Source organism: Trachypithecus francoisi, unplaced genomic scaffold (genome assembly GCF_009764315.1).
Source record: "Trachypithecus francoisi isolate TF-2019V2 unplaced genomic scaffold, Tfra_2.0 Lachesis_group1, whole genome shotgun sequence".
Lineage (NCBI taxonomy): Eukaryota > Metazoa > Chordata > Mammalia > Primates > Cercopithecidae > Trachypithecus > Trachypithecus francoisi.
Genome location: NW_022681454.1, coordinates 78994542 through 79019231, shown reverse-complemented (window position 1 = coordinate 79019231; position 24690 = coordinate 78994542). Strand labels below are relative to the sequence as shown.

Sequence of the window (24690 nt, the reverse complement as noted above, 5' to 3'; positions counted from 1 at the left end):
TGGGTGCAAAGAGAGACGTTGCTATCTATCATTATCTTACAGGCATCACAAATGAAAAGACCCATGTCCTGATAGATTCCATGTCTGCAGGTTCAGTGCCCAAGGTAGCAAGACTTAGAGTCAAACCATCCTGCCCAGTTGACTATCCCATGATCATGCAGAGATTCATGATGTCCACAGGCGTTTTGGACATGGGAAGGCCTTGCTGATAGGTTTGAATGAGAGTGAGAGTTAGAATGATTCTGGGAGCTCTTCTGCTATTTATATGTGATCCATTTAGACCTATAAAATGCAGCTGTGGTCAGGGATGCTTGAGTTCTGGAACCTTGCGAGAACTGTCTGTGGATCTCCAAGCTCAAGGTCCTTGCTGAACCTGAACCTATAAATGACGCCAAAGATAGTGATCCCTACTGCAGAAACCTACAAGTGGCTATAAAGAGCTGTAGATAGGAAGTTCTGTAATATCAGAAAGTACAATGAATTCACTTCATAATAAATTACTTAGTGGACACCAAATGGGTGCTAAATTGATTGGGTAGAAGGAATTATATGCCCAAACCACATGGCCACTTGGCTCAGGTTCCGAGGCCTGTGAGTTGAAAAACTGAGAAAGAATAATGACAGACTTAATGTAGTGAATTCTTCAAACTTTAAGTGTAATGGACTTACAGATCCGTGGGAGCACAGCCCCACTGTCTTAGATGTGGCTCTACAGGAGGTGCGGGCTCCTGCAAGAGATGCACAGGGAACTGGCTCTGAAAACAAGTGGACAGTAATCATCATGGCAACTGACATTTGTGGAGTCCTTTGTATGTGCCAGGTGCCATGACAAATATTCCCCCAGTCTTTCCCATCTTTGTCAGTGGGATTCTTTCTACGTCTTCTGAAAAGTGCTTTCGTGATCCCCAGATCAAGTCATTTTCCTTACAGGCTATTGAAACCATTCTTCCTTCACAGCACATCTGAGTTTGAGTTGATCTGTGTATTTATTTTGTTTGTTACATTTCTTTTTTCCCCTGTTTAAAAAAATCTTTTATTTCCATAGGTTTTGGGGGAACAAGTGGTATTTGGTTACATGAGTAAATTCTTTAGTGGTGATTTGTGAGATTTTGGTGCACCCATCACTGGAACAGTATACACTGAACCCAGTTTGTAGTCTTTTATCCCTCACCCACCTCTCTTTTCCCGAGTCCCCAAGCCCATTGTGTCCTTCTTATGCCTTTGTGTCCTCATAGCTTAGCTCCCACTTATGAGTGAGAACATACGATGTTTGGTTTTCCATTTCTGAGTTACTTCACTTACAATAATAGTCTCCAGTACCATCCAGGTTGCTGTGAATGCCATTAATTCATTCCTTTTAATAGCTGAGTAGTATATATACACCTATATATACATATGTATAGATACACTGCAGTTTCTTTATCCATCCTTGATTAATGGGCATTTGGGGTTGGTTCCACATTTTTTCAATTGTGAATTGTGCTGCTATAAACATGTGTGTGCAAGTATCTTTTTCGTATGACTTCCTTTCCTCTGGTAGACATCCAGTGGTGGAATTGCTGTGGTGCATGTATTTGTGTGACTATTTGATTAATGCTCATCTCCTTGACTAGATCACCTCATGTGAAGAGTGTGGATTGGTTTTGCTTTTACCTGGTTAGCTCCCTTGCCTACCTCAGTACCTGGCATGTTGTAGGTCCCCAAAATCATCATCTACTGAAAGTGGAATGACCACTTCAGAAGGGCACCCTGGGTAAGATTTCTCTTTCTGTTTTTACAGCTATGTTATTTTATCTTTTGAAAACAATGGTGACTACATGGACATGAAGCAGGCTGATACTACACAGTATGTCCCCATGCTAGAAAGGAAAGAGGTTTCTAAATATTCCGACATCCAGAGATCACTGTATGATCGTCCAGCCTCATATAAGAAGAAATCTATGTTAGGTAAAAGTGTCTATACTCACTCTGGGTATTGGGACTGTCCAGTGGTTTATTATGATACTTAAAGTATTTAGGGGGGAAGTGTATAGGGATGGTAAGTGAACCTGGCAGCCCACGTGGTCTCTAAATTCAGGTCTACACAGCCAGTTCTGTGACATATTTCCAGGTTTGTGGCCTGTAAACTGAAAGAATAAAACCCGACAATGTAACAAATTTTTTAAACTTTAAATGTAATAGTTTTAAAGAATTTTCCTGGTATGTTCCTGCAATAAATATTTTTAAAAAAATAATTACTTATTCTGATATAATGAACTTCCTTTTTTGTTGCTAACATGTCTTTCTTTTTTAATGAAAATATGGTGATTGATGTTCTTTTTCATGCCCTTACTTGGCAGTAATGTAATACCCCTACAAGTTGGCAGTCTTATGTTTGTTCCTCACACCGTTTTTTTTCCTTAAGTTTTAGAAGTCTCTGATGTCTATGAGTTCAGTAACCCTTGCTTTTACTTTTCCTAACATTCAATTTGTGAGAGGAACTCTAGCGTAGATAATTTGCAGTTACATTTTCTGGACAAGTGTTTCTGGTGAATGTTTTTTGAAGGTGGGTCTATCTGTGTTTCAAGCACACGAATATATAGCAGGGTTAAATTGATTTATAAACTCCAGAGAGTCCAGCTGATGCCCAGACCAGATGGACCACTTCACATCTGCTCAGGGTGGTTCCTCCAGAGCCCTGGACTGGTCAGAGACATGAGGTTGGAAGTCTGACATTGGCTTGTCCTGTGAGCTTGTCTTTTTGGGTCTGAGTCCTCCCATTAGGCAATGCAAAAAAGTGTTGAGCTGCCCTGGACACTGTTTTGGAAATTATTGATGTGCTCTGAATGTTTTCAGGGTTCTTAAGTGAAAGGTACAATCCATTAAAAAAGGAATTTGTTTGTTTTGCAAAGCTCAGTACACAATATTTTCCATTTCTGCAGTTCCAAGTTCCATTCACTTCTCATTGCCAAATGGGTGAACTTCCAAGCGCTTTTAAAAGATTAGCCAGTGAGAGTATCGGAACAAGTACTTCCTCTCCCCTCCCATATTGTTAAAAATAGTTTACATTGCTTCCCAGGCTGGGCTGGTGGAGTTGGCACAAAATGTCAGAGGAACCTGAGTCATGCTCAGGCCCAAGCCCTTTTGGCAGGCAGACCACTGCTTTCTGGCCTTCCGTGGCTATCTGAAAAAAATGTGAATGGCTAGAGCTACTCTTCACTTGCCTGAACATTTTCAAAAAGAATTGAGAACTTCTGGATTAAATTGCCTTCTTCCTCGAAAACCCTGGGACCCTTCCAGATGGGACTAACTGGGGAAAGTGGACAAGTTACAAACAAAGAAACTCAAAGCAAAGTCATTGGCACTGATCTCTAAGATGCTATCACATGTGATTGGTGGTTGATTTTATTAACAAACTATAAGCAAAGTACTACAAAGGTGGCTTTAAAAAGAAAATAAAGCAATTCCCAGAAGCTACTTTTTCGTGTAGCTTGTATATGTGCTCCATGTATTTCATCATGGAAGATTTTAGTGTGTGTTTATGTGTATGTGTGTTTTAAAGGTAACTGAGATGATTTGCTAACTATGGTTGATAAAAAGAAATTTAGGAGGCAAACAAAATAATTATGTGTGAGATTTGTCCTTGTGGCTATCTGTGTGTGTGTTTTGTGTGTGTGTGTGTGTGTGTGTGTGTGTGTGTGTCTGTGTGTTTTAGGCTGTTCTTTTATTGCTATAAAGAAATCCTAGAGACTGGGTAATTTATAAGGGAAATAAGTTTAATTAGTTCATGATTCTGCAGCCTTTACAGGAATCATGATGCTGGTAGATCTGCTCGGTTACTGGGGAGGCCTCATGAAGCTTCCAGTTATGGCAGAAGGCAAAGTGGTGTAGGCACATCACATGGCCAAAGCAAGAGCAAGCGAGACAGAGAAAGAGAGAGACGCCACACACTTTTAAACAGTTAGATCTTACAAGAAGTCACTTACTATTTGCAAGGACAGCACCAAAAGGATGGTGCTAAATCGTTCATAAGAAAGCTGTCCCCTCCATTCATCCCCAACCAGTCCCTACCTCCAATACTGGAGATTACAATTCAACATGAGATTTGGGTGGGGACACATATTCAAACTATATCATATTGACTCTGGACCCTCCCAAATCTCATGTCCCTCTCACATTTCAAAATACAATCATCCTTCCTCAATAGTCCCCTCAAGCCTTAACTCATTCCAGCATCAACTCAAAGTCCAAAGTCTTATCTGACCAAGGCAAGTCCCTTCCACCTATGAGCCTGTAAAATAAAAAACAAGTTATTTACTTCCAAGATACAATGCGGTTATAGACCTTGGGTCAACATTCCCATTCCCAAAGGGAGAAATTGGCCAAAAGAAAGGGGCTACAAGCCCCACAGAAGTTCAAAACTCAGCAGGGCTGAAAGCTCCAAATAAACTCCATTGACTCCGTATCCCATATCCAGAGCACACTGGTGCAAGGAGTGGAGCTCTTGGGAGGGGTGGAACTCCCTGTGGCTTTACAGGGTTCAGCCTCTGCAGCTGCTCTCAGGGGGTGGTGTCAAGTGCTTGTGGTTTTTCCAGGTGCAGAGTGCAAGTTGTTGGTGGATATATTATTCATGGAGGATAGTGGCCCTCTCTTCATAGCTCCACTAGGCAGTGCCCTGGTGGAGACTCTGTGTGGGGTCTTCAACCCCACATTTCCCCTCTGCACTGCCTTAGTAGAAGTTCTCTATGAGGGCTCCACTCCTGCAGCATGCTTCTGTCTGGGCACCCTGGTTTTTTTTAATATATCCTCTGAAATCTAGGCAGAGGCTCCCAAGCCTCAACTCTTGCACTCTGTGCACCCACAGACTAATACCACATGGAAGCTGCTAAGGTTTATGGCTGTCACAAGCTGAAGCAGCAGCCCAAGCTGCACCGGGACTTCTTTGACCCATGGCTGGAGCTGGAGTCATAGGGATGCAGGGAGCAGTGTGTCAAGGCTGCACAGGGCAGTGGACCCTGGGCCTGGCCTATGAAACCATTTTTCTCTCCTAGGCCTCTGGGCCTGTGATGCGAGGGGCTGCCATGAAGGTCTCTGAAATGCCTTCAAGGCCTTTTTCTCATTGTTTTGGCAATCAGCCTTTGCCTCCTTTTTAGTTATGCAAATTTCTCTAGCAAGTGGTTGCCCAGCAGCCCTCTTTAATTCTCTCCCCCAAAAGCTTTTACTTTCTCTGTCACATGGCCAAGCTACAAAGTTTCCAACCTTTTATGCTCTGCTTCCCTTTTATTTTTTTTATCTTTTATTTTTTTTAAGAGATGGGGTCTCGCTGTGTTGTCTGGGCTAGTTCAAACTCCTGGACTCAAGCAATTCTGTCACCTCAGCCTCCCAAAGTGTTGGGATTACAGGTGTGAGCCACTGTGCCTAGCTTCTGCTTCTTTGTAAATGTAAGTTTCAACTTCAAGTCGTTTCTTTGCTTTTGCATCTGAATGTAGGCTATTGGAAGCAGGCAGGCCATGTCTTGAATACTGCTGCTTGGAAATTTCTTCCACCAGATATCCTAGGTCATCACTCTCAAGTTCAAAATTCTACATATTCCTAGGGCATGGACATAATGTGGCCAAGTTCTTTGCTGAGGCTTAACAAGGGTGACCTTTACTCCAGTTCCCAATAAATTCTTCATTTTCATCTGAGACCTTGGCAGCCTGGATTTAATTGTCCATATCACTATCAGCATTTTGGTCACAAGCATTTAACCAGTCTCTAAGAAGTTCCAAACTTTCCTTTATCTTCCTGTCGTTTTCTGAGCCCTCCAAACTCTTCTAATCTCTGCCTGTTACCCAGTTCTCTTTACAGCAGTTTCCCATTCCTTGATCCCAATTTTCTCTATTAAGCTGTTTTTGCATTGCTATAAACACTTGAGACTGAGTAATTTATAAAGAAAAGAGGTTTCACTGGCACATGGTTCTGCAGGCTATACAGGCATTTGCTTCTGGGGAGGCCTCAGGAAGCTTCCAATCATGGTGGAAGGTAAAGGAGGAGCAGGCATATCGCATGGCCAGAGCAGGAGCAAATAGAGAGAGAGAGTGGGGTGGGGGGAGGAGGGAGATAGAGAGAGAGAGAGAGAGAGAGAGAGAGAGAGGTGCCACACAGTTTTAAACAGGCAGATCGTGCAAAAAGTCACTCACTTTTGCAAGGATATCACCAAGGGGATGGTGCTAAACCATTCATGAGAAATTCACCCCCATGATCCAGTCACCTCCCACCAGGCCCCATCTCCAATACTGGGGATTACACTTCAACATGAGCTTTGGGTGGGGACACATATCCAAACTATATCATTTTGTGTGTGTGTGTGTATAATTTTTAAACCAGATATATGTTTCTGCATATCTCTTTTCTTTCTTTCTTTCTTTCTTTTTTTTTTTTTAAGACAGAGTCTCACTCTGTCACCCAGGCTGGAGTGCAGTGGTGTGATCTTGGCTGACTGCAACTCACTGCAACCTCCTCCTCCCTGGTTCAAGCAATTCCCCTGCCTCAGCCTCTCGAGTAGCTGGGATTACAGGTACATGCCACCATGCCTGGATAGTTTTTTTGTATTATTAGCAGAGACAGAGTTTCACCACGTAGGCCAAACTGGTCTCGAACTTCTGACCTCAGGCAATCCACCCTCCTCAGCCTTCCAAAGTGCTGCGATTATAGGCATGAGTCACCATGCCTGGCCTATATATCTGTTTTCTAAGATAGAACCTTCGCATAGTGATATTCACCTGTGAGATCTAAACATTCTACAAGAAAATTAAGAAAATATTTGGATGTGTTCTTTGGGCATGCCTCTGCAACCTGATGATTTCCTGCTGCCTGCCAGCACCAATACATTTAATTTCTTTTCTGCAGACTCAGAAGTCAAAAACCTCCTTTCAGATGATAACTCAGAAGGCCTTACTTTGTTGGATTTGTTGAGCTTCACCTATCAAGTTGCCCGAGGAATGGAGTTTTTGGCTTCAAAAAATGTAAGTTCAAGGAACAGAGACCTTTCTAGACCCAGCCACAGATTTCAGAGTGAGTGGAGTGTGGAAGGAGATGCTAGGAGATAGATCTTGGAAAGGCCATTAATAACGGGGGCCTCTTACTTACCTGTCTCTCTCCTTCATCCCCTACACAGGGCAGGGAGTCCGAAATCATCAGGCATCTACTCTTCTCTAGAGCTTTCTCTCTGTTGGGAGTGGGTGGAGTGAGAACCTGGGAGAAGGCCAGCCCTTTATATCCAGGCAGGCAGCTCCAAGTGCCACCATGGATCGGGGATTGGCCAGTCTTGCAGGGGTGATGCTGGCTCAGCCACAGATGGCTTGACCCTGAGGCATTTCTTCCTTTTCCGTGCAGTGTGTCCACCGGGATCTGGCTGCTCGCAACGTTCTCCTGGCACAAGGAAAAATTGTGAAGATCTGTGACTTTGGCCTGGCCAGAGACATCATGCATGATTCGAACTACGTATCGAAAGGCAGTGTACGTCCTCACTTCCCTCAGTGGGCATGCTCACCCTCCTTCACTTTAATCTCTGAAGTCAGGTGTTGCTTCTAGAGATTCGGTGCCTGTTTTTTAAAACATCAATACACTACAAGGGGTCAGTACACAGCCTTGGCAGCAGATTGCCCAGGTGTAAGTACCAGCTCCACCACTTACTTGATTTGGATTCGGGGCTAGATACTCGACTGTTCTGTCCTCTATGTCCCTGACTGTAGTGGGAGGTGATAATAGTGCCTATCTGCTGAGTTGCTGTGGAGATTAAATCAATGAATTCATGTAAAGTGCTTAGGACAGTGCCTGGCATATAGAAACAGCACTCAATAACTGTTAGCTATTTTATTTATTTATTTCTTTTCTATTTTTTTTTTTGAGACAGAGTCTCACTCTGTCACCCAGGCTGGAGAGCAGTGGTGCAATCTTGGCTCACTGCAAACTTCTGCCTCCCAGGTTGAAGCGATTCTCCTGCCTCAGCCTCCTGAGTAGCTGGGATTACAGGCATGCACCACCATGCTCAGCTAATTTTTGTATTTTTAGTAGAGACAGGGTTTCACCATATTTGCCAGGCTGGTCTCGAACTCCTGGCCTCAAGTGATCTGCCTGCCTCAGGCTCCCAAAGTGTTGGGATGACAGGTGTGAGCCACTGCACCTGGGAAGTGTTAGCTATTAATATGTCAATTACATGTATGCATGGACAAGCATGCATTCCCAAAAATGGTGTCTCTATATTTTAAGCTTTTATCAGATATTCAAAAGCCTCTGTGACCCCTAAAATATTGAAACCATTTGGGTTTATATGTCTTGGAGGCACAGTTTCCTTAAAGATATTCATTTTGTTGTCTACTTGGACCATTCTCCCCATTCCTTCCACTTCTCAGCAGATGACACAGCTCCCTGTAGGGATACATCTGCTCCCTGTAGGTACAATTCCAAATCACCTCACTGCACTGGACGTGAGACAGCTCATGGCAGCTGCTGCTTCCACCTAGGGAAAGACATGGCCTGCATCCATGCTGTGTGTGATTCATGTACTCCTGTGGCCGGGATAGCTGTAATCGGCTCATAGATCACTGGATCTGTTCTTAATTTTGTTCCCAGGAATATCTAAATAGAGGAAACCGGTCCCTTCAGGGCTTACACCTTTTGGGTGAAAATTCAGGATTAATGTTTTTGGATATTATTCCTTTGGAGGACATAAAAGGCAATATTGATCATTCATCATTCATCTAGTATTTGTTGAACACCTACTATGTGCCAGGCACTGCGAGTTCAGCAATGAACAAAACACATATAAGAGACACTCAAATGGGACAAGATAATTAGCACAAGTTATTAAGAGCCCAAAGGGAACCCTTTTCCATTTCCACTGCTGTAGATCATCAGTGAGTAGACATGGGTTTAACTCTCTCCCTCCTTCCTTGCAGACCTTTCTGCCTGTGAAGTGGATGGCTCCTGAGAGCATCTTTGACAACCTCTACACCACACTGAGTGATGTCTGGTCTTACGGCATTCTGCTCTGGGAGATCTTTTCCCTTGGTATGGGCCTGACATTGCTGCTTGTTTGGACTGTTCTGAAACACCACTGGAAGGAAAATGTATTCTTTCAAGCCCCAGCCTGTAGACAGTGTTAAGATAACCTGGTGTGAGGCCAGTAGACTGCAGCCGCCTCATATCACACGTTGTACCTTATTGTGTCTGAGATAGGCCCATGCAGGTGGAAATGGGGTCTTTGTTGGGGGTTGCATCTCACTCCTGATCTCTGCCCCTCCTCTCCTTTGGGCTATGCCAGAGTGACTTCCTCCCATTGGAAGTGGTCCCAATGACATTTGCATCCCGGCTGCTTTTTCATTTTGGGCTTTGGGTCACATGGGTACACCCTTGGAGAGTGGGCCCTCCCTCATCTGGTGGTGATTGATATCAGGTGAAAAGGGATATGTGGAGGGAAGGGCAGGGCTTTCATTCCTGGTTGTCATTGGCCAGTCTTGACAACCCAGGTGCTGAACAACCCAGGTGCCCTGGGCTGCACGGTGAGGTCCCTAAGAGAAGGATGAGCCATAACCCTGACATCTGGATGGTTCATCTGGGGAGATGAGACTTACACACTTAGGGATAAACAGTGTGGTACTGATTTAAAATTGTAATTCGAGTCTTGAGTAAAGAGAAAGGAGTCCTGTAATAGTGTGGGAAGGCTTCAGAGAGGGAACTTAACTTGACCTGGCCTTGGCTTTGAATGTGTGAAATGTTTCATGGATTTATCTGTGATCAGGATGTAATAGGAAAGTGTGTCTTCCTGCCCCGTCTCCTTTTTCTTCCTAGTTCTCCCTCCATGGATGATCACAATGGATCATCCCCCAGTGGCTTAATGGAGTCTCATACTCCCTTAAAAGCAGAGAGGCCCCCACTTTGATTTTTGCTTTAGCGATTTGAACATACCTGGTGAAAAAGACTCTCTGAGTTTTAATGATTCAGAATTTCTCCTTGCTTTTCTAGTTCATTTTGTCTGTGTTGATCCAATAGTCATACACATTGAAAAACACTTGAATGCTTGTTTCTAAAGATGTAGAATTTTTGTGATGGTACTTGGACTTGACCAACCTGGAGTCCTAATTAAATTTAAGATTTGAGCTGGTCTCTGAAGTGAAGGAGATGATGACACTGAATTTTCTTGAAAAAAACAGTGTTTCAAGGCTATAGGATCTGAAAGGTATTCTAACGGTGTTCTATCATGCCAAGTGTTTCAACAATGCACTGAACATTTGTTAGTCCTGCTGTTTATTGTTTGGCTTGTAGGTGGTACTCCTTACCCCGGCATGATGGTGGATTCTACTTTCTACAATAAGATCAAGAGTGGGTACCGGATGGCCAAGCCTGACCATGCTACCAGTGAAGTGTGAGCTTCTTCCCCATCCCGGGGGCCTGTGTTCACACTCTGTGGGTCTAGGGGGAGGGAGGGGCCCTGAGACTTCCCCCCTGTGCCCACTCTTGAGTTCTGTCCCTCAGCTATGAGATCATGGTGAAATGCTGGAACAGTGAGCCAGAGAAGAGACCCTCTTTTTACCACCTGAGTGAGATTGTGGAGAATCTGCTGCCTGGACAATATAAAAAGGTGTGTTTGGATCTGTGGGTGGAAAGGTCTGGATAAAGCTGAAAGTTATACCAGTGAGCTGTGCTGTTTGGCATTTCTAGAGGAGCATTTTCAAAAGAGGCAAAAGATTGTGTGATCCAGTTGCTGGGCTTCATGGCAGTGCTCCACAAGACCCTAGTAGCAATAATGAATGAAAACGCTCTCCTTCCCGCGGGGCTTTCCTTTCATCTGAAATGTGTAGCGCCTACTCTTCTCCAGATGTTTGAGTATCAGAAGTTAGTGTGCAGTTAGAAGACTCAGGGAATCCATGGCCATTACGTCGCTAATTTGAATGCACTTAAATCCATGCAAAATTGGCTTTTACCAGCTGACTGGAAAGAACAACCTCAGCTGTTATCTGTGGCACCAGCTGGGTTTTGTGGAATAGGAAGCATTGTTCAGAGGAGCAAATGTAATTTCATGGAACCAAGCAGGATATGTAAATGAATAAAACAACTTTCTGCTGAGGTGTTGAGAGGAAAACTCAGACATAACCTCAGTTCCTTAGATTCGGATTAGTCCCTGTGTAGACGCTTTATACTTATCATTGTTCTTCCTTTCTCTCAAGGAGGAACAGCATTAGGAGATTGTGTGCTAAACTGCAAATTAAACACTTCTGTCTGTTAATTATCTCACTGCCCACTACACTTTCACAGGTGAGGCAGTGAGGCAGTGAGGAGGCAGAAGGAAATGAACCCTCAGTTGGTCAAAGAGGCTCTGATTGGTGGAAATGTGTTGGTGGGAAGAGATTGAAGCTATTGTTGAAAATACGGTCTGTTCACATCTAATGATAGACCTCTCCAATGTTTAAGGATCATGAAGGCTTTGGGTATTATCCACCCAATAGTAGTCCTCACTGCCTCTCTATGGGACCCATCCAAGCCCTGGAAAGGCAATGTGATGGGGACCAGAAGGGTTCTCGGTTGTAGCTACTGACTTGGAGAAGGGGCCACTGGTATCTTAGCACCTACCAGCAGAAGCTCTTTACCATTGGTGGCCACTTCTTCATGTTCTACGTCTCTGGGGATAGTTGACATGACTCTCCTTCAACTAAGTCCCACATCTTCCAGATAGTTTGGAAATATGTACAGTTAAGTAATAGTAAGTTCTGAGTGTCTCTATTCATTTTTGAGGTTTGGTCATTAAAACTTGATTAAATATGTTTAATGAATGTTTATAGAGTTATGAAAAAATTCATCTGGACTTCCTGAAGAGTGACCATCCTGCTGTGGCACGCATGCGTGTGGACTCAGACAATGCGTACATTGGTGTCACCTACAAAAATGAGGAAGACAAGCTGAAGGACTGGGAGGGTGGTCTGGATGAGCAGAGACTGAGCGCTGACAGCGGCTACATCATTCCTCTGCCTGACATTGACCCTGTCCCTGAGGAGGAGGACCTGGGCAAGAGGAACAGACACAGGTAGCTGTGGGGGCAGCGTCAGTGTCTCACCTTTCCCCTCCCCCACAGGCCCTGAAGGAGAGGACCTGATAATGGTGCACTCCTGGGTGGTAAATCTGTACTTGGGGGCAAGTTGCAGAATCCTCAGGAGGTCGGTGTGGTTTTGAAAATGCTTCCCAGATGATTCTAATGTACTCCCCCTGGGGCTGGGAGACGGGTGTGCGTGTTGTGGGGAGAGGGTCATGCTTCCCTGGTGGAGAATCTTTGAGCTAAGTTCTCAGGTAATTTGATCAAATTGATACAGAACTGTGATTATTGAGATCATATAAGCCTTTCCTGCCATTGTCTTAAATAGTCATTGAACTAGGGAAAAAGTCGAGAGAGGCGGGACTGAGTCCTTTGATGCTATACCCTACCTGTGAATTGGAATCACCTGCAGAGATTTAAAAACTGTTGATATACAAGCCTCACCCAAAACAACAAATTAGAATCCCTGGGGGTGGTGGCCAACTGCTCCCTGGCTGATTTGATTCTTCTTTCTTTTAAATTTTGTATTCTGGAAGATTTCTAACATGTGCACATTTCACATAGTATAGTGAGCTGTTCAGTATCCATCACCCAGCTTCAATGACTATGCACTCTACCAGCCTGGATGTATGCATGGCCATGTCTGTCTCTCCTCAGCCTCCTCTGGATTGTTTGGAAGCAAATCCTAGACACCATATCATTTCACTCATAAATATTCCAGTGTGTGTCTCTTAAAGATAAGGGCTCTATTTTAAAGAATAACAACACTTATTAAAAAGTTATTAAAAATAACCACAATGCCATTATCTCACTCAAAATGGGGACAATTTGAGTGACAGCCAGTTAAAGTTCAGATTATCTCACAAATATTATCGTACTCCATTAAAAAGTGGGCAGAGGACATGAGCAGACACTTCAAAAGAAGACATACATGCAGCCAACAAGCATACGAAAAAATGCTCAACATCACTGATCACTAGAGAAATGCAAATCAGAACCATGATGAGATACCATCTCACACCAGTCAGAATGGTTATTATTAAAAAGTCAAAAAATAACAGATGCTGGTGAAGTTGTGGAGAAAAGGGGATGCTTACACACTGCTCGCTGGAGTGCAAATTACTTCAGCTATTGTGGAAAGCAGTGTGGTGATTTCTCAAAGAACTTTTTTTTTGTTTTTTTTTTTTGAGACGGAGTCAAAGAACTTTTTTTTTTTTTTTTTGAGATGGAATCTCGCTTTGTCACCCAGGCTGGAGTGGATTGGTGAGATCTCGGCTCACTGCAAGCTCTGCCTCCCGGGTTCACGCCATTCTTCTGCCTCAGCCTCCCGAGTAGCTGGAACTACAGGCGCCTGCCACCACGCCTGGCTAATTTTTTGTATTTTTAGTAGAGACGGGGTTTCACCGTGTTGGCCAGGATGGTCTCGATCTTCTGACCTTGTGATCCACCCGCCTTGGCCTCCCAAAGTGCTGGGATTACAGGCTTGAGCTACTGCATCTGGCGTCAAAGAACTTTTAGCAGAATTACCTTTCGACGCAGCAATCCCATTATTGGGTGTATAACCAAAGGAATATAAATCATTCTACCATAAAGACATGCATGCGTATGTTCAGTGCAACACTATTCACAATAGCAAAGATATGTAATCATCCTAAATGCCCATTGACAGTAGATTAGATAAAGAACATCTGGCACATATACACCATGGAATACTGTGCATCGATGAAAAAGAACAAGATCTGAGATACCATCTCCCACCAGTCAGAATGGCTATTATTTAAAAGTCAAAAATCAACCAATGGTGGTGAAGTTGTGGAGAAAAAGAAACACTTTTACAATGTCGGTTGGAGTGTAAATAAATTAGTTCAACCACTGTGGAAGACAGTGTGGCAATTCCCCCAAAGACCTAGAGGCAGGAATACTGTTTGACCCATCAATCCCGTTACTGGGTATATACCCAGAGGTATACAAATCATTCTATTACAAGGACACATGCATGTGTATGTTCACTGCCGCACTGTTCACAATAGCAAAATCATGGAAGCAACCTAATGCCCATCAATGATAGACTGGGTAAAGAAAATATGGTACATATATACCATGAAACACTATGTAGCCGTAAAAAGGAATGAGATCATGTCCTTTGCAGGGACATGGATGGAGGTGGAAGCTGTTATCCTCAGCAAACTAATACAGGAACAGAAAACCAAACACCACATGTTCTCACTTATCAGTGGGAGCTGAACAATGAGGACACATGGACACATGGAGGGAAACAACACACACTGAGGCCTTTCAGGAGTTGGGGGTTAGGTGGAGCATCAGGAAGAATAGCTAAAGGATGGGTGATGGGATGATTTGTGCAGCAAACCACCATGACACATGTTTACCTATGTAACAAACCTGCACAACTTGCACATGTACCCTTGAACTTAAGAAGTGGAAAATACAAAAATGAAATAAAAAAAAGAACAAGATCATGTCCTTTGCAGCAACATGTATGGAGCCGGAGGTCATCATCCTTAGCAAACTAATGCAGGAACAGAAACTAATGCTATTGTGAATAGTGTTGCACTGAACAGAAAACCAGTGTTAAGCAGCAACTTAACACTGCTCTCACTTATTCAGCCCCAACAGCCCCAACACATGTTCTCACTTATAAGTGGGAGACACTTATAAACAACGAGAGCACATGGACACAAAGAGGGGAACAACACACACCAGGGCATAGTTGAGGGTGCAGGGTGGGAGAAGGAAGAGGATCAGAAAAAATACCTATCGGATACTGTGCTTATTACTTGGGTGACGAAATAATCTGTACAGCAAACCCCCATGACATGTGATTTATCTATGTAACAAACCTGCACATGTGCCCCTGAACATAAAAGTTAAAAAAAATTATCGTACACTTGTTTTGTTCCATTTGAGATCCAGATAAGAGTCACACATTGCACTTGGTTACTATGTCTCTGTAAGTTCACTTTGCCTCTTTTTTTTGCCCTCTTACATATTATTTGTGAAGAAACCACAGCGTTTGCCTGTGGAGTTCCCACAATCAGAATTTTGCTGATTACATCCTTGTAGTGTCCTTCTCAGGTGCTTCTGTCCTCTCTATGTGTTGGAAACTGGTAGTTAGTCTAGGAACTTAACCTGACTCAGGTTAGATCTTTGGCAAACATGCTTCAAAGAAGGTTCTGTGTACTTCTGTCAGGAGGTTTGCACTGTCCAGTTGTCTGTCTTTTGTAACATTAGCAGTCATTGGATGATCATTACCTAGATTTTCTTTCTTTTTTTTTTTTTTTTTTTTGAGATGGAATCTTGCTCTGTCACCCAGGCTGGAGTGGTGCAATCTCAGCTCACTGCAACCTCTGCCTCCTGGGTTCAAGCCATTCTTGTACCTCCGCCTCCTGAGTAGCTGGGATTACAGGCACATGCCACCATGCCCAGCTATTTTTTGTATTTTTAGTAGAGATGGGGTTTCACCATGTTGGCCAGGCTGGTTTTGAACTCCTGACCTCAAGAGATCCACTGGCCTCGGCCTCCCAAAATGCTAGCATTATAGGCACGAACCACCTCACCTGGCCTAGATTCTTTAACTCAGCACCAAGGTGGAGCTAATGCCCAGGCAGGACTGAGAATCACTGGTTCACGTGGTTGGATGGAGGAGACTATGCCCCAGTTCTCCGCTCTCTTTGCATGGCCCTTGGACAGAGGTAGGAGAAGGTGATGATAGTGGCCCCTACTTCAAGGTCCAAGTTGCTTGTGTGTGTGTGTTTTTTTCCCTCTTCTTTCCCATCAGAGCATTATTTTGAAGGCTTATGACTGTGACCTTTGTTAACCAATTTAGGTATAATATGTAGACAGCCCTTGTTTATTTGTATGAACTGGGTAATTTTAAAAGTATGGCTTTTCTATTTTGTTTTAGAATATGTTATGTGATTTGAAGATGGGACAAAGTGGCCTATCAGTCTTTGTTTTTTTATTATGCTTTGCTCAGGCCAGTTTTTATAATGTGTTTATATCCCTTGAGCAAACGGTGTTCCTCCAAGTTTTAGGGGTCTGTGGTGGAACTTCACAGGGGTCGGGGAAGGCTGAGCAGGGAATCTAGGGCTCTCTGTCTCAGATCTTTTCTCAATTTGGTTACTTTGTATTTGTGGGCTCTGAATAATATTTGAGTTGTAAGAGGGTTCTGCTTTTATATACAGTTAGAAAGTCACATTGAAATAAATAACATGAGAAAGGTGCCCAGAAATTTTCTAGGGCTACACCAGGCTGAGCTGCAGAATTTGACACACCAGGAATTGAACTTTCCCAGTTGAAGTTCAAGTTCAAGTTAAGTAACTTGTGTAGCATCACACAGCTAGTAAGTGGGGGCACCATTCCAGACCTAAGGCTTTCTGACTCCAGAACTCCTCTTTCAGCCACTGCTCCAGTATGTAAGGAGCCATCACCTGGGCCTTCAAGATGGGGTGGGGGGTGCGGGCATTGGATGTCAAGAGAGAGGGGAAGAGGGCATTCCAGGCAAGTGGCACGAGATCCTGAGAACACAGTTGGGATGCCCAGGAGGCTTCCGGGAGAGCACCTGATGGGCCTGGCTGCAGCTTGCAGCTGACTTCACCCGCTGCTCTACCTTCCCGGGCCTTTGGATCAGGCATTGCTTATTTTCTCTTCCACTAGGATTGAGTAGGGCAAGTAGAAATTGTTGCAGCTTGTCAGCAACTTTGATGAAAGACCTGGCAGAAAAGCAGAAAAGCTGAAATGTAAAAATGATGGGTGGACCTTGGTTTTCCATGTGACCTACCACAGCATGTCAGGCCTGGGGGCAGAATCTTGCCATACTGTACAGCCCAGATTTGAGTGCCAAAGGCTTTCCTTTGTCTCTAGGGGGCCACAGTCTAGTTCTAGTTCTTTGCAGGAGTTGTAATCTTTGCTCTTCTCTCCCTCCTCCAGCTCGCAGACCTCTGAAGAGAGTGCCATTGAGACGGGTTCCAGCAGTTCCACCTTCATCAAGAGAGAGGACGAGACCATTGAAGACATCGACATGATGGACGACATCGGCATAGACTCTTCAGACCTGGTGGAAGACAGCTTCCTGTAACTGGCGGATTCGAGGGGTTCCTTCCACTTCTGGGGCCACCTTTGGATCCCGTTCAGAAAACCACTTTATTGCAATGCGGAGGTTGAGAGGAGGACTTGGTTGATGTTTAAAGAGAAGTTCCCAGCCAAGGGCCTCAGGGGGCCTTCTAAATATGAATGAATGGGATATTTTGAAATGAACTTTTTCAGTAGCATCTCAGCGTTGTGTGAAGTTTGGAGATAGATGGACAGGGGAATAATAGGCCACGGAAGGTGAACTTTGTGCTTCAAGAACATTGGTGAGAGTCCAACGGACACAATTTATACTGCGACAAAACTTCAGCATTGTAATTATGTAAATAACTCTAACCAAGGCTATGTTTAGATTGTATTAACTATCTTCTTTGGAATTCTGAAGAGACCACTCAATCCATCCATGTACTTCCCTCTTGAAACCTGATGTCAGCTGCTGTTGAACTTTTTAAAGAAGTGCATGAAAAACCACTTTTGAACCTTAAAAGGTACTGGTACTATAACATTTTGCTATTTTTTTTAGTGTTAAAGAGATAAAGAATAACAATTAACCAACTTTGTTTAATAGATTTGGGGCATTTAGAAGCCTGACAACTCATTTTCATATTGTAATCTACATTTATAATAATACTACTGTTATCAGTAATGCTAAATGTGTAATATGTAACATGATTTCCCTCCAGAGAAAGCACAATTTAAAACAATCCTTACTAAGTAGGTGACAAGTTTGACAGTTTTTGACATTTATATTAAATAACATGTTTCTCTATAAAGTATGATAATAGCTTTAGTGAATTAAATTTAGTTGAGCATAGAGAACAAAGTAAAAGTAGTGTTGTCCAGGAAGTCAGAATTTTTAACTGTGCTGAGTAGGTTCCCCAATCCATTGTATTAAAAACAATTAACTGCCCTCTGAAATAATGGGATTAGAAACAAACAAAACTCTTTTTTTTTTTTTTTTTTTTTTTGAGACAGAGTCTTGCTCAGTCACCCAGGCTGGAGTGCGGTGGCGTGATCTTGGCTCACTACAAGCTCCGCCTCCCGGGATTCCCGCCATTCTCCTGCCTCAAACTCCCGAGTAGCTGGGACTACAGGCACCCGTCACTACGCCCGGCTAATTTTTTTCTATTTTTAGTAGACATGGGGTTTCACCATGTTAGCCAGGATGGTCTCGATCTCCTGACCTCGTGATCCGCCCATCTCGGCCTCCCAAAGTGCTGGGATTACAGGAAACAAAACTCAGAAGTCTTAAAAGTTCTCAGTGTAGAGACATAAACCTGTGCTGAACATAACTTCTCATGTATATTATCCAATAGAAAATATAATGATCAGCAAAAAGACTGGATTTGCAGACGTTTTTTGTTTTTTCTTTATGCCTGGTGAAAGCTTTGACGACCCCAATATATGTATTTTTTTGAATCTATGAACCTGAAAAGAGTCAGAAGGATGCCCAGACATCAGCCTCCTTCTTTCAGCCCTTACCCCAAAGAGAAAGAGTTTGAAACTCGAGACCATAAAGGTATTCTTTAGTGGAGGCTGGATGTGCATTAGCCTGGATCCTCAGTTCTCAAATGTGCATGGCAGCCGGGATGACTAGATCCCGGGTTTCCATCCCTGAGATTCTGAAGTATGAAGTCTGAGGGAAACCAGAATCTGTATTTTTCTAAACTCCCTGGCTTTCTGATCTGCCAGTTTTCAGAAACACTGACTTAGGTTTCAGGAAGTTGCCATGGGAAACAAATCATTTGAACTTAGGAACAGAGTTGGAATTCAACCATGCAGGAAGCCTACTATTTAAATCCTTGGCTTCAGGTTAGTGACATTTAATGCCATCTAGCTAGCAATTGCGATCTTAATTTAACTTTCCAGTCTTAGCTGAGGCTGAGAAAGCTAAAGTTTGGTTTTGACAGGTTTTCCAAAAGTAAAGACGCTACTTCCTACCGTATGGGGGAGATGAACTTGCCCCATCTCCCATCTTCTGCCTCCCACTGCATTCCCCGCCAAGGAAAGGGACGTACAACAATTATGCAATTCAGTGTTCCAAGTCTCTGTGTAACCAGCTCAGTGTTTTGGTGGAAAAAACATTTTAAGTTTTACTGATAATTTGAGGTTAGATGGGAGGATCAATTGTCACATCTATCCACACTGTCAAACAGGTTGGTGTGAGTTCATTGGCATTCTTTGCAATACTGCTTAATTGCTGATACCATATGAATGAAACATGGGCTGTGATTACTGCAATCACTGTATGTGCTATTGGCAGGTGATGTTTTGGAAGATGTAGAAGCAATAACAAAGTACTTGACTACCTACTGGTGTAATCTCAATGCAAGTCCCAACTTTCTTATCCACCTTTTTCATAGTAAGTGCCAAGACTGAGCCAGATTGGCCAATTAAAAACGAAAACCTGACTAGGTTCTGTAGAGCCAATTAGACTTGAAATACATTTGTGTTTCTAGAATCACAGCTCAAGCATTCTGTTTATTGCTCACTCTCCCTTGTACAGCCTTATTTTGTTGGTGCTTTGCATTTTGATATTGCCGTGAGCCTTGCATGACATCATGAGACCGGATGAAACTTCTCAGTCCAGCAGTTTCCAGTCGTAACAAATGCTCCCACCTGAATTTGTATATGACTGCATTTTTGTGTGTGTGTATTTTCAACAAATTCCAGATTTGTTTCCTTTTTGGCCTCCTGCAAAGTCTCCAGAAGAAAATTTGCCAATCTTTCCTACTTTCTATTTTTATGATGACAATCAAAGCTGGCCTGAGAAACACAATTTGTGACTTTTTAAATGATCAGTGATGTCCTTAAAATGTGGTCTGCCAATCTGTACAAAATGGTCCTATTTTTGTGAAGAGGGACGTAAGATAAAATGATGTTATACATCAATATGTATATATGTATTTCTATATAGACTTGGAGAATACTGCCAAAACATTTATGACAAGCTGTATCACTGCCTTTGTTTATATTTTTTTAACTGTGATAATCCCCACAGGCACATTAACTGTTGCACTTTTGAATGTCCAAAATTTATATTTTAGAAATAATAAAGAGAAAGATACTTACATGTTCCCAAAACAACAGTGTGGTGAATGTGTGAGAAGAACTAACTTGATAGGGTCTACCAATACAAAGTGTATTATGAATGCCCCTGTTCATGTTTTTGTTTTAAAACGTGTAAATGAAGATCTTTATATTTCAATAAATGATATATAATTTAAAGTTGTGCTAAGGTTCCAGCATTTTTGTTTTTAGTTTAATCATAAGAATTAAAGCAATCCTGTTCAATTTACTTTCTTAGCAACATTTGTAGGACTCTATATTAGGCTTTTTTTTTTTTTTTCCTGAGATGGAGTTTTGCTCTTTTCATCCAGGCTGGAGTGCAGTGGGGCAATCTCAGGTCACTGCAACTTCTGCCTCCCGAGTTCAAGCAATTCTCCTGCCTCAGCCTCCCCAGTAGCTGGTATTATAGGTGCCTGCCACCATGACCGGCTTATTTTTGTATTTTTAGTAGGGACGAGGTTTCATTGTGTTGGCCAGGCTGGTCTCAAACTCCTGACCTTAGGTGATCTGCCTGCCTCGGCCTCCCAAAGTGCTGGGATTACAGCCGTGAACCATCACACCTGGTCTATGTTAGGCTTTTGATGAACCAATAGAATATCTAAGGTTTAAGACATTATATGAGCTAGATTGTTCTACAACACAGTATTTGACTTAAAGATGATTGTAACTTGACTCATCTTTGGTCTCATCATTTTTTTGATTGTTTGTCTTTATCCTGTGGTGTTTTCTTCCCCTGCATGAGGAATACAGGACTGCATTTACTCTGTACAACATTCAACTTTCGTAAAAGTGTAGGAGGTAAAATGTTAAAAGTATTTTTTTCACCGTGTCTTCTTCCGTCTCCCTGTCCTGTTTCCAAGAGGCAGTGCTGCACCACTTGGTGTGTCTTTTAACCTTCTAGTTCCCTTTCTATGCATCTGTGCATATATATTCCTCCAATACACACATCTCTACGTTTGCTTCATCTACCTAAATGGGATCTCACTTCATGTAAATGTCCTTTGTAATGTTCTTTTTTCCTTTTCTTTTTAAAACTATTTATCAAAGCAGTTTTAGATGTGCGGCAAAATTGAGTAGAAGGTACAGAGATTTCCTATGTGTCCCCTGCCCCCACACCCACAAAGCCTCCTCATCACTAATATTCTCCACATTTGCTACAGCTGATGAATCTACATTGCCACATCATCACCCATAGCACAGTCCACAGTTCTGTTTTTTTTTAATGCTGTTTTAGCGATCTCTGTGGAAAGTATATAGAGGCAGACTGCCCTCATTTTTATTAGCTTCACAGGATCCCATTATGTAAATGTACCATAATTTATGCAATTATGTTCCTATAAAATGGATTTAGTTTCCAGTTCTTTGCTATTAAAATGATTTCATGAACATCTTTGCAACATACATATTTGCACACAATATGTGTTTTGTAGAATGGGTTTCTACAAATGAAATTGCTAGGCCAAAGGGTGTGCAGAAATAAATTGATGTTGAGCTCAAGTCTTCAGACAAGATTGCTACATAAGTTCTTGAGCGTCTGCACATGAATCACTGGCTTTGCACATTACATGCAGTTTTCTAGTCTCCTCTGTCCCACATTGCCCAGGAATCATGGTCTTATGGTCTTCAAAATAGGACTGGAAGAAACACAATGTGGTAACTGTGAGAGAATGTGGGTTTTGTGTTCTGAAGCATACTGAAGCAAGTGACTTTAGGAATTCTAAAAATGGTACAACTCACCTTATTTTGAGCTCACGGACAACGAAAATTGATTATGTTGTTAATAATCAGAATATAGCACCCTATTCCAACATAACTCCTTATCCAAATTCAAATAGCCTGCAGCTGGAAGCATACTTCTTTGGAGTTAAACCTCCAAGGAGGGATTCAGAAGATCATGGCATATGAGAGGCAGGACTAGATTGCAGCTCAGGACAGAGCAGCATGCAGAGGCTTACATTGTGAATTTTAGCTCCAGATTGATTGCAAGGACAAACCAGCAATCCTGAGAGGACCCATAGACCCTCTGATGGAAGTGGACTTCTCCTGCAGGACCGGGGAGACACCCCAAATATTGTGAGCGCCCCAACTGCGGAACTGGGATAGGGAGACGCTCCTTTACCCAATGCACAGTCCCACTGGAGAAGCTGAAGGTTTGCTTGCAGAAGTTTCCTACTTTACCTGGAGCTGAGTCAAGTTAGAGAGCCGAGCAAAATACAAGGGTAGAGGAAGCAGCAGAAAGGCCCTGGGAGCTTGCTGGGTCCCCAAGCAGCCCATTCCTGCCCGGCACCACAGGGATCCATAGGGAGGATGGACAGAGGAGCAGGGGGTAAAACTCCACAGGGAGAAGGAAATCTCTAACTGAACTTTGCAACAATTTGAACGGGGCACGAAGGCTCCTGGCAGGAACTCGGGAGGGTGCAAATCAGGGCGTGCAGACTTCACAAGCAGGGGAATAGCTAAAGCCCTTTTCTCTCCCAGCTGGGTGGAGGATAGCCTCAGGCAAGTTTTCAAGCTCATCTTGCCCTCTGCCTGGAAACAGACTCAGGGCTGTGGGGGGAGGGGCATGGTGGGAGTGAGACAAGCCCTTAGGTTTGCGAGGGAGCTGGGTGAGGCTTGTGGCTGCCGGCTTTCCCCCACTTCTGTGACAACCTGCATGACTCAGCGGAGACAGCCATAATCCTCCTAGGTATACAACTCCAGTGACCTGGGAATCTTACCCCATTCCCCCACAGCAGCCTCAGCAAGACCTGCCCAAGGAGAGTGTGAGCTCAGACATGCCTAGCCCCGCCCCCATCTGATGGTCCTTCGCTATCCACCCTGGTAGCATAAGACAAAGGGTATATAATCTTGGGAGTTCTAGGGTTCCGCCCTCCGCTGGTTCCTCTCCACACTACTATAGCTAATGCTTCCTGGAAAGTACCGCCTTCTGGCAGGAGGTCAAGCAGCACAAAGATAAAGCATTAAACCACCAAAACAAAGGACCCTCATGGAGTCCATTGCACTGTCCACGACCTCCACCAAAACAAGCACTGGTATCCATGGCTGAGAGACCCACAGACAGTTCACATCACAGGACTCTGTGCAGACAACCCCCAGGACCAGTCCGGAGCTGGGTAGACTAACTGGGTGGCTAGACCCAGAAGAGAGAAAACAATCACACAATCACTGCAGTTTAGCTCATAGGAAGCCACATCCATAGGAAAAGTGGGAGAGTACTACATCAAAGGAATACCCCGTGGGACAAAAGAATCTGAACAACAGTCTTCAGCCCTATACCTTCCTGCTGACAGAGCCTACCCAAATGAGAAGAAACCAGAAAACCAACCCTGGTAATATGACAACACAAGGCTCTTCAACACCCCCCGAAAATCACACTAGTTCACCAGCAACGGATCCAAACCAAGAAGAAATCCCTGATTTACTTGAAAAAGAATTCAAGAAGTTAGTTATTAAGCTTATCAGGGAGGGACCAGAAGAAGGTGAAGCCCAGTGCAAAGAAATCTAAAAAGTTATATGAGAAGTGAAGAGAGAAATACTCATGGAAATAGATAGCTTAAGGAAAAAACAATAAAAAAATTCAGGAAACTTTGGACACACTTTTAGAAATGTGAAATACTCTGGAAAGTCTCAGCAATAGAATTGAACAAGTAGAAGAAAGAATTTTAGGGCTCAAAGACAAGGTCTTCAGATTAACCCAATCCAACAAACACAAAGAAAAAAGAATAAGATGCAACCATAAAAAAGGATGAGTTCATGTTCTTTGCAGGGACATGGATGAAGGTGGAAACCATCATTTTAAGCAAATATCACAAGGACAGAAAACCAAACACTACATGTTCTCACTCACAGGTGGGAGTTGAATAACAAGAGCACATGGACACAGGGTGGGGAACATCACACATTGGGGCCTGTCAGGGGGTTAGGGGCCAGGGGAGGGATAACATTAGGAGAAACACCTAATGTAAATGATGAGTTGATGGGTGCAGCAAACCAACATGGCACATGAATACCTATGTAACAAGCCTGCATGTCGTGCACATGTACGCTAGAACTTAAAGTGTAATAACAAAAAAAGAAAAAGGAATAAGAAAATATGAACAAAGCCTCCAAAAAATCTGGGGTTGTGTTAAACAACCAAATCTAAGAATAATTGGTGTTCCTGAGGAAGAAGACAATTCTAAAAGCTTAGAAAACATATTTGGGGGAATAATGGAGGAAAACATCCCTGGCCTTGTGAGATACTAGACAGCCATATACAAGAAGCACAAAGAACACCTGGGAAATTCACTGCAAAAAGATCTTCACCTAGGCACGCTGTCATCAGGTTATCCAAAGTTAAGACCAAGGAAAGAATCTTAATAGCAGTGAGACAGAAGCACAGAGAAAAACCTATCAGATTAACAGCAGATTTCTCAGCAGAAGCCCTACAAGCTAGAAGGGATTGGGGCCATATCTTCAGCCTC

The 24690-nt window shown here is 43.1% G+C and overlaps 1 protein-coding gene across 3 annotated transcripts in view; it reads left to right on the top strand.

Annotated features, from left to right (window-relative positions):
- Positions 1 to 18180, top strand: part of PDGFRA (platelet derived growth factor receptor alpha) — a 62174-nt gene extending 43994 nt beyond the window's left edge. For all 3 annotated transcript variants that reach the window (XM_033214655.1, XM_033214657.1, XM_033214656.1), the window contains exons 16-23: positions 1781 to 1947; positions 6871 to 6986; positions 7357 to 7479; positions 8922 to 9033; positions 10288 to 10387; positions 10498 to 10603; positions 11802 to 12043; positions 17000 to 18180. In XM_033214655.1, the coding sequence (XP_033070546.1) occupies positions 1781 to 1947; positions 6871 to 6986; positions 7357 to 7479; positions 8922 to 9033; positions 10288 to 10387; positions 10498 to 10603; positions 11802 to 12043; positions 17000 to 17147 (1114 nt within the window). In that variant the 3' untranslated portion in view covers positions 17148 to 18180. The remainder of the gene's footprint in view (positions 1 to 1780; positions 1948 to 6870; positions 6987 to 7356; positions 7480 to 8921; positions 9034 to 10287; positions 10388 to 10497; positions 10604 to 11801; positions 12044 to 16999) is intronic.
- Positions 18181 to 24690: the final 6510 nt, after the last annotated feature.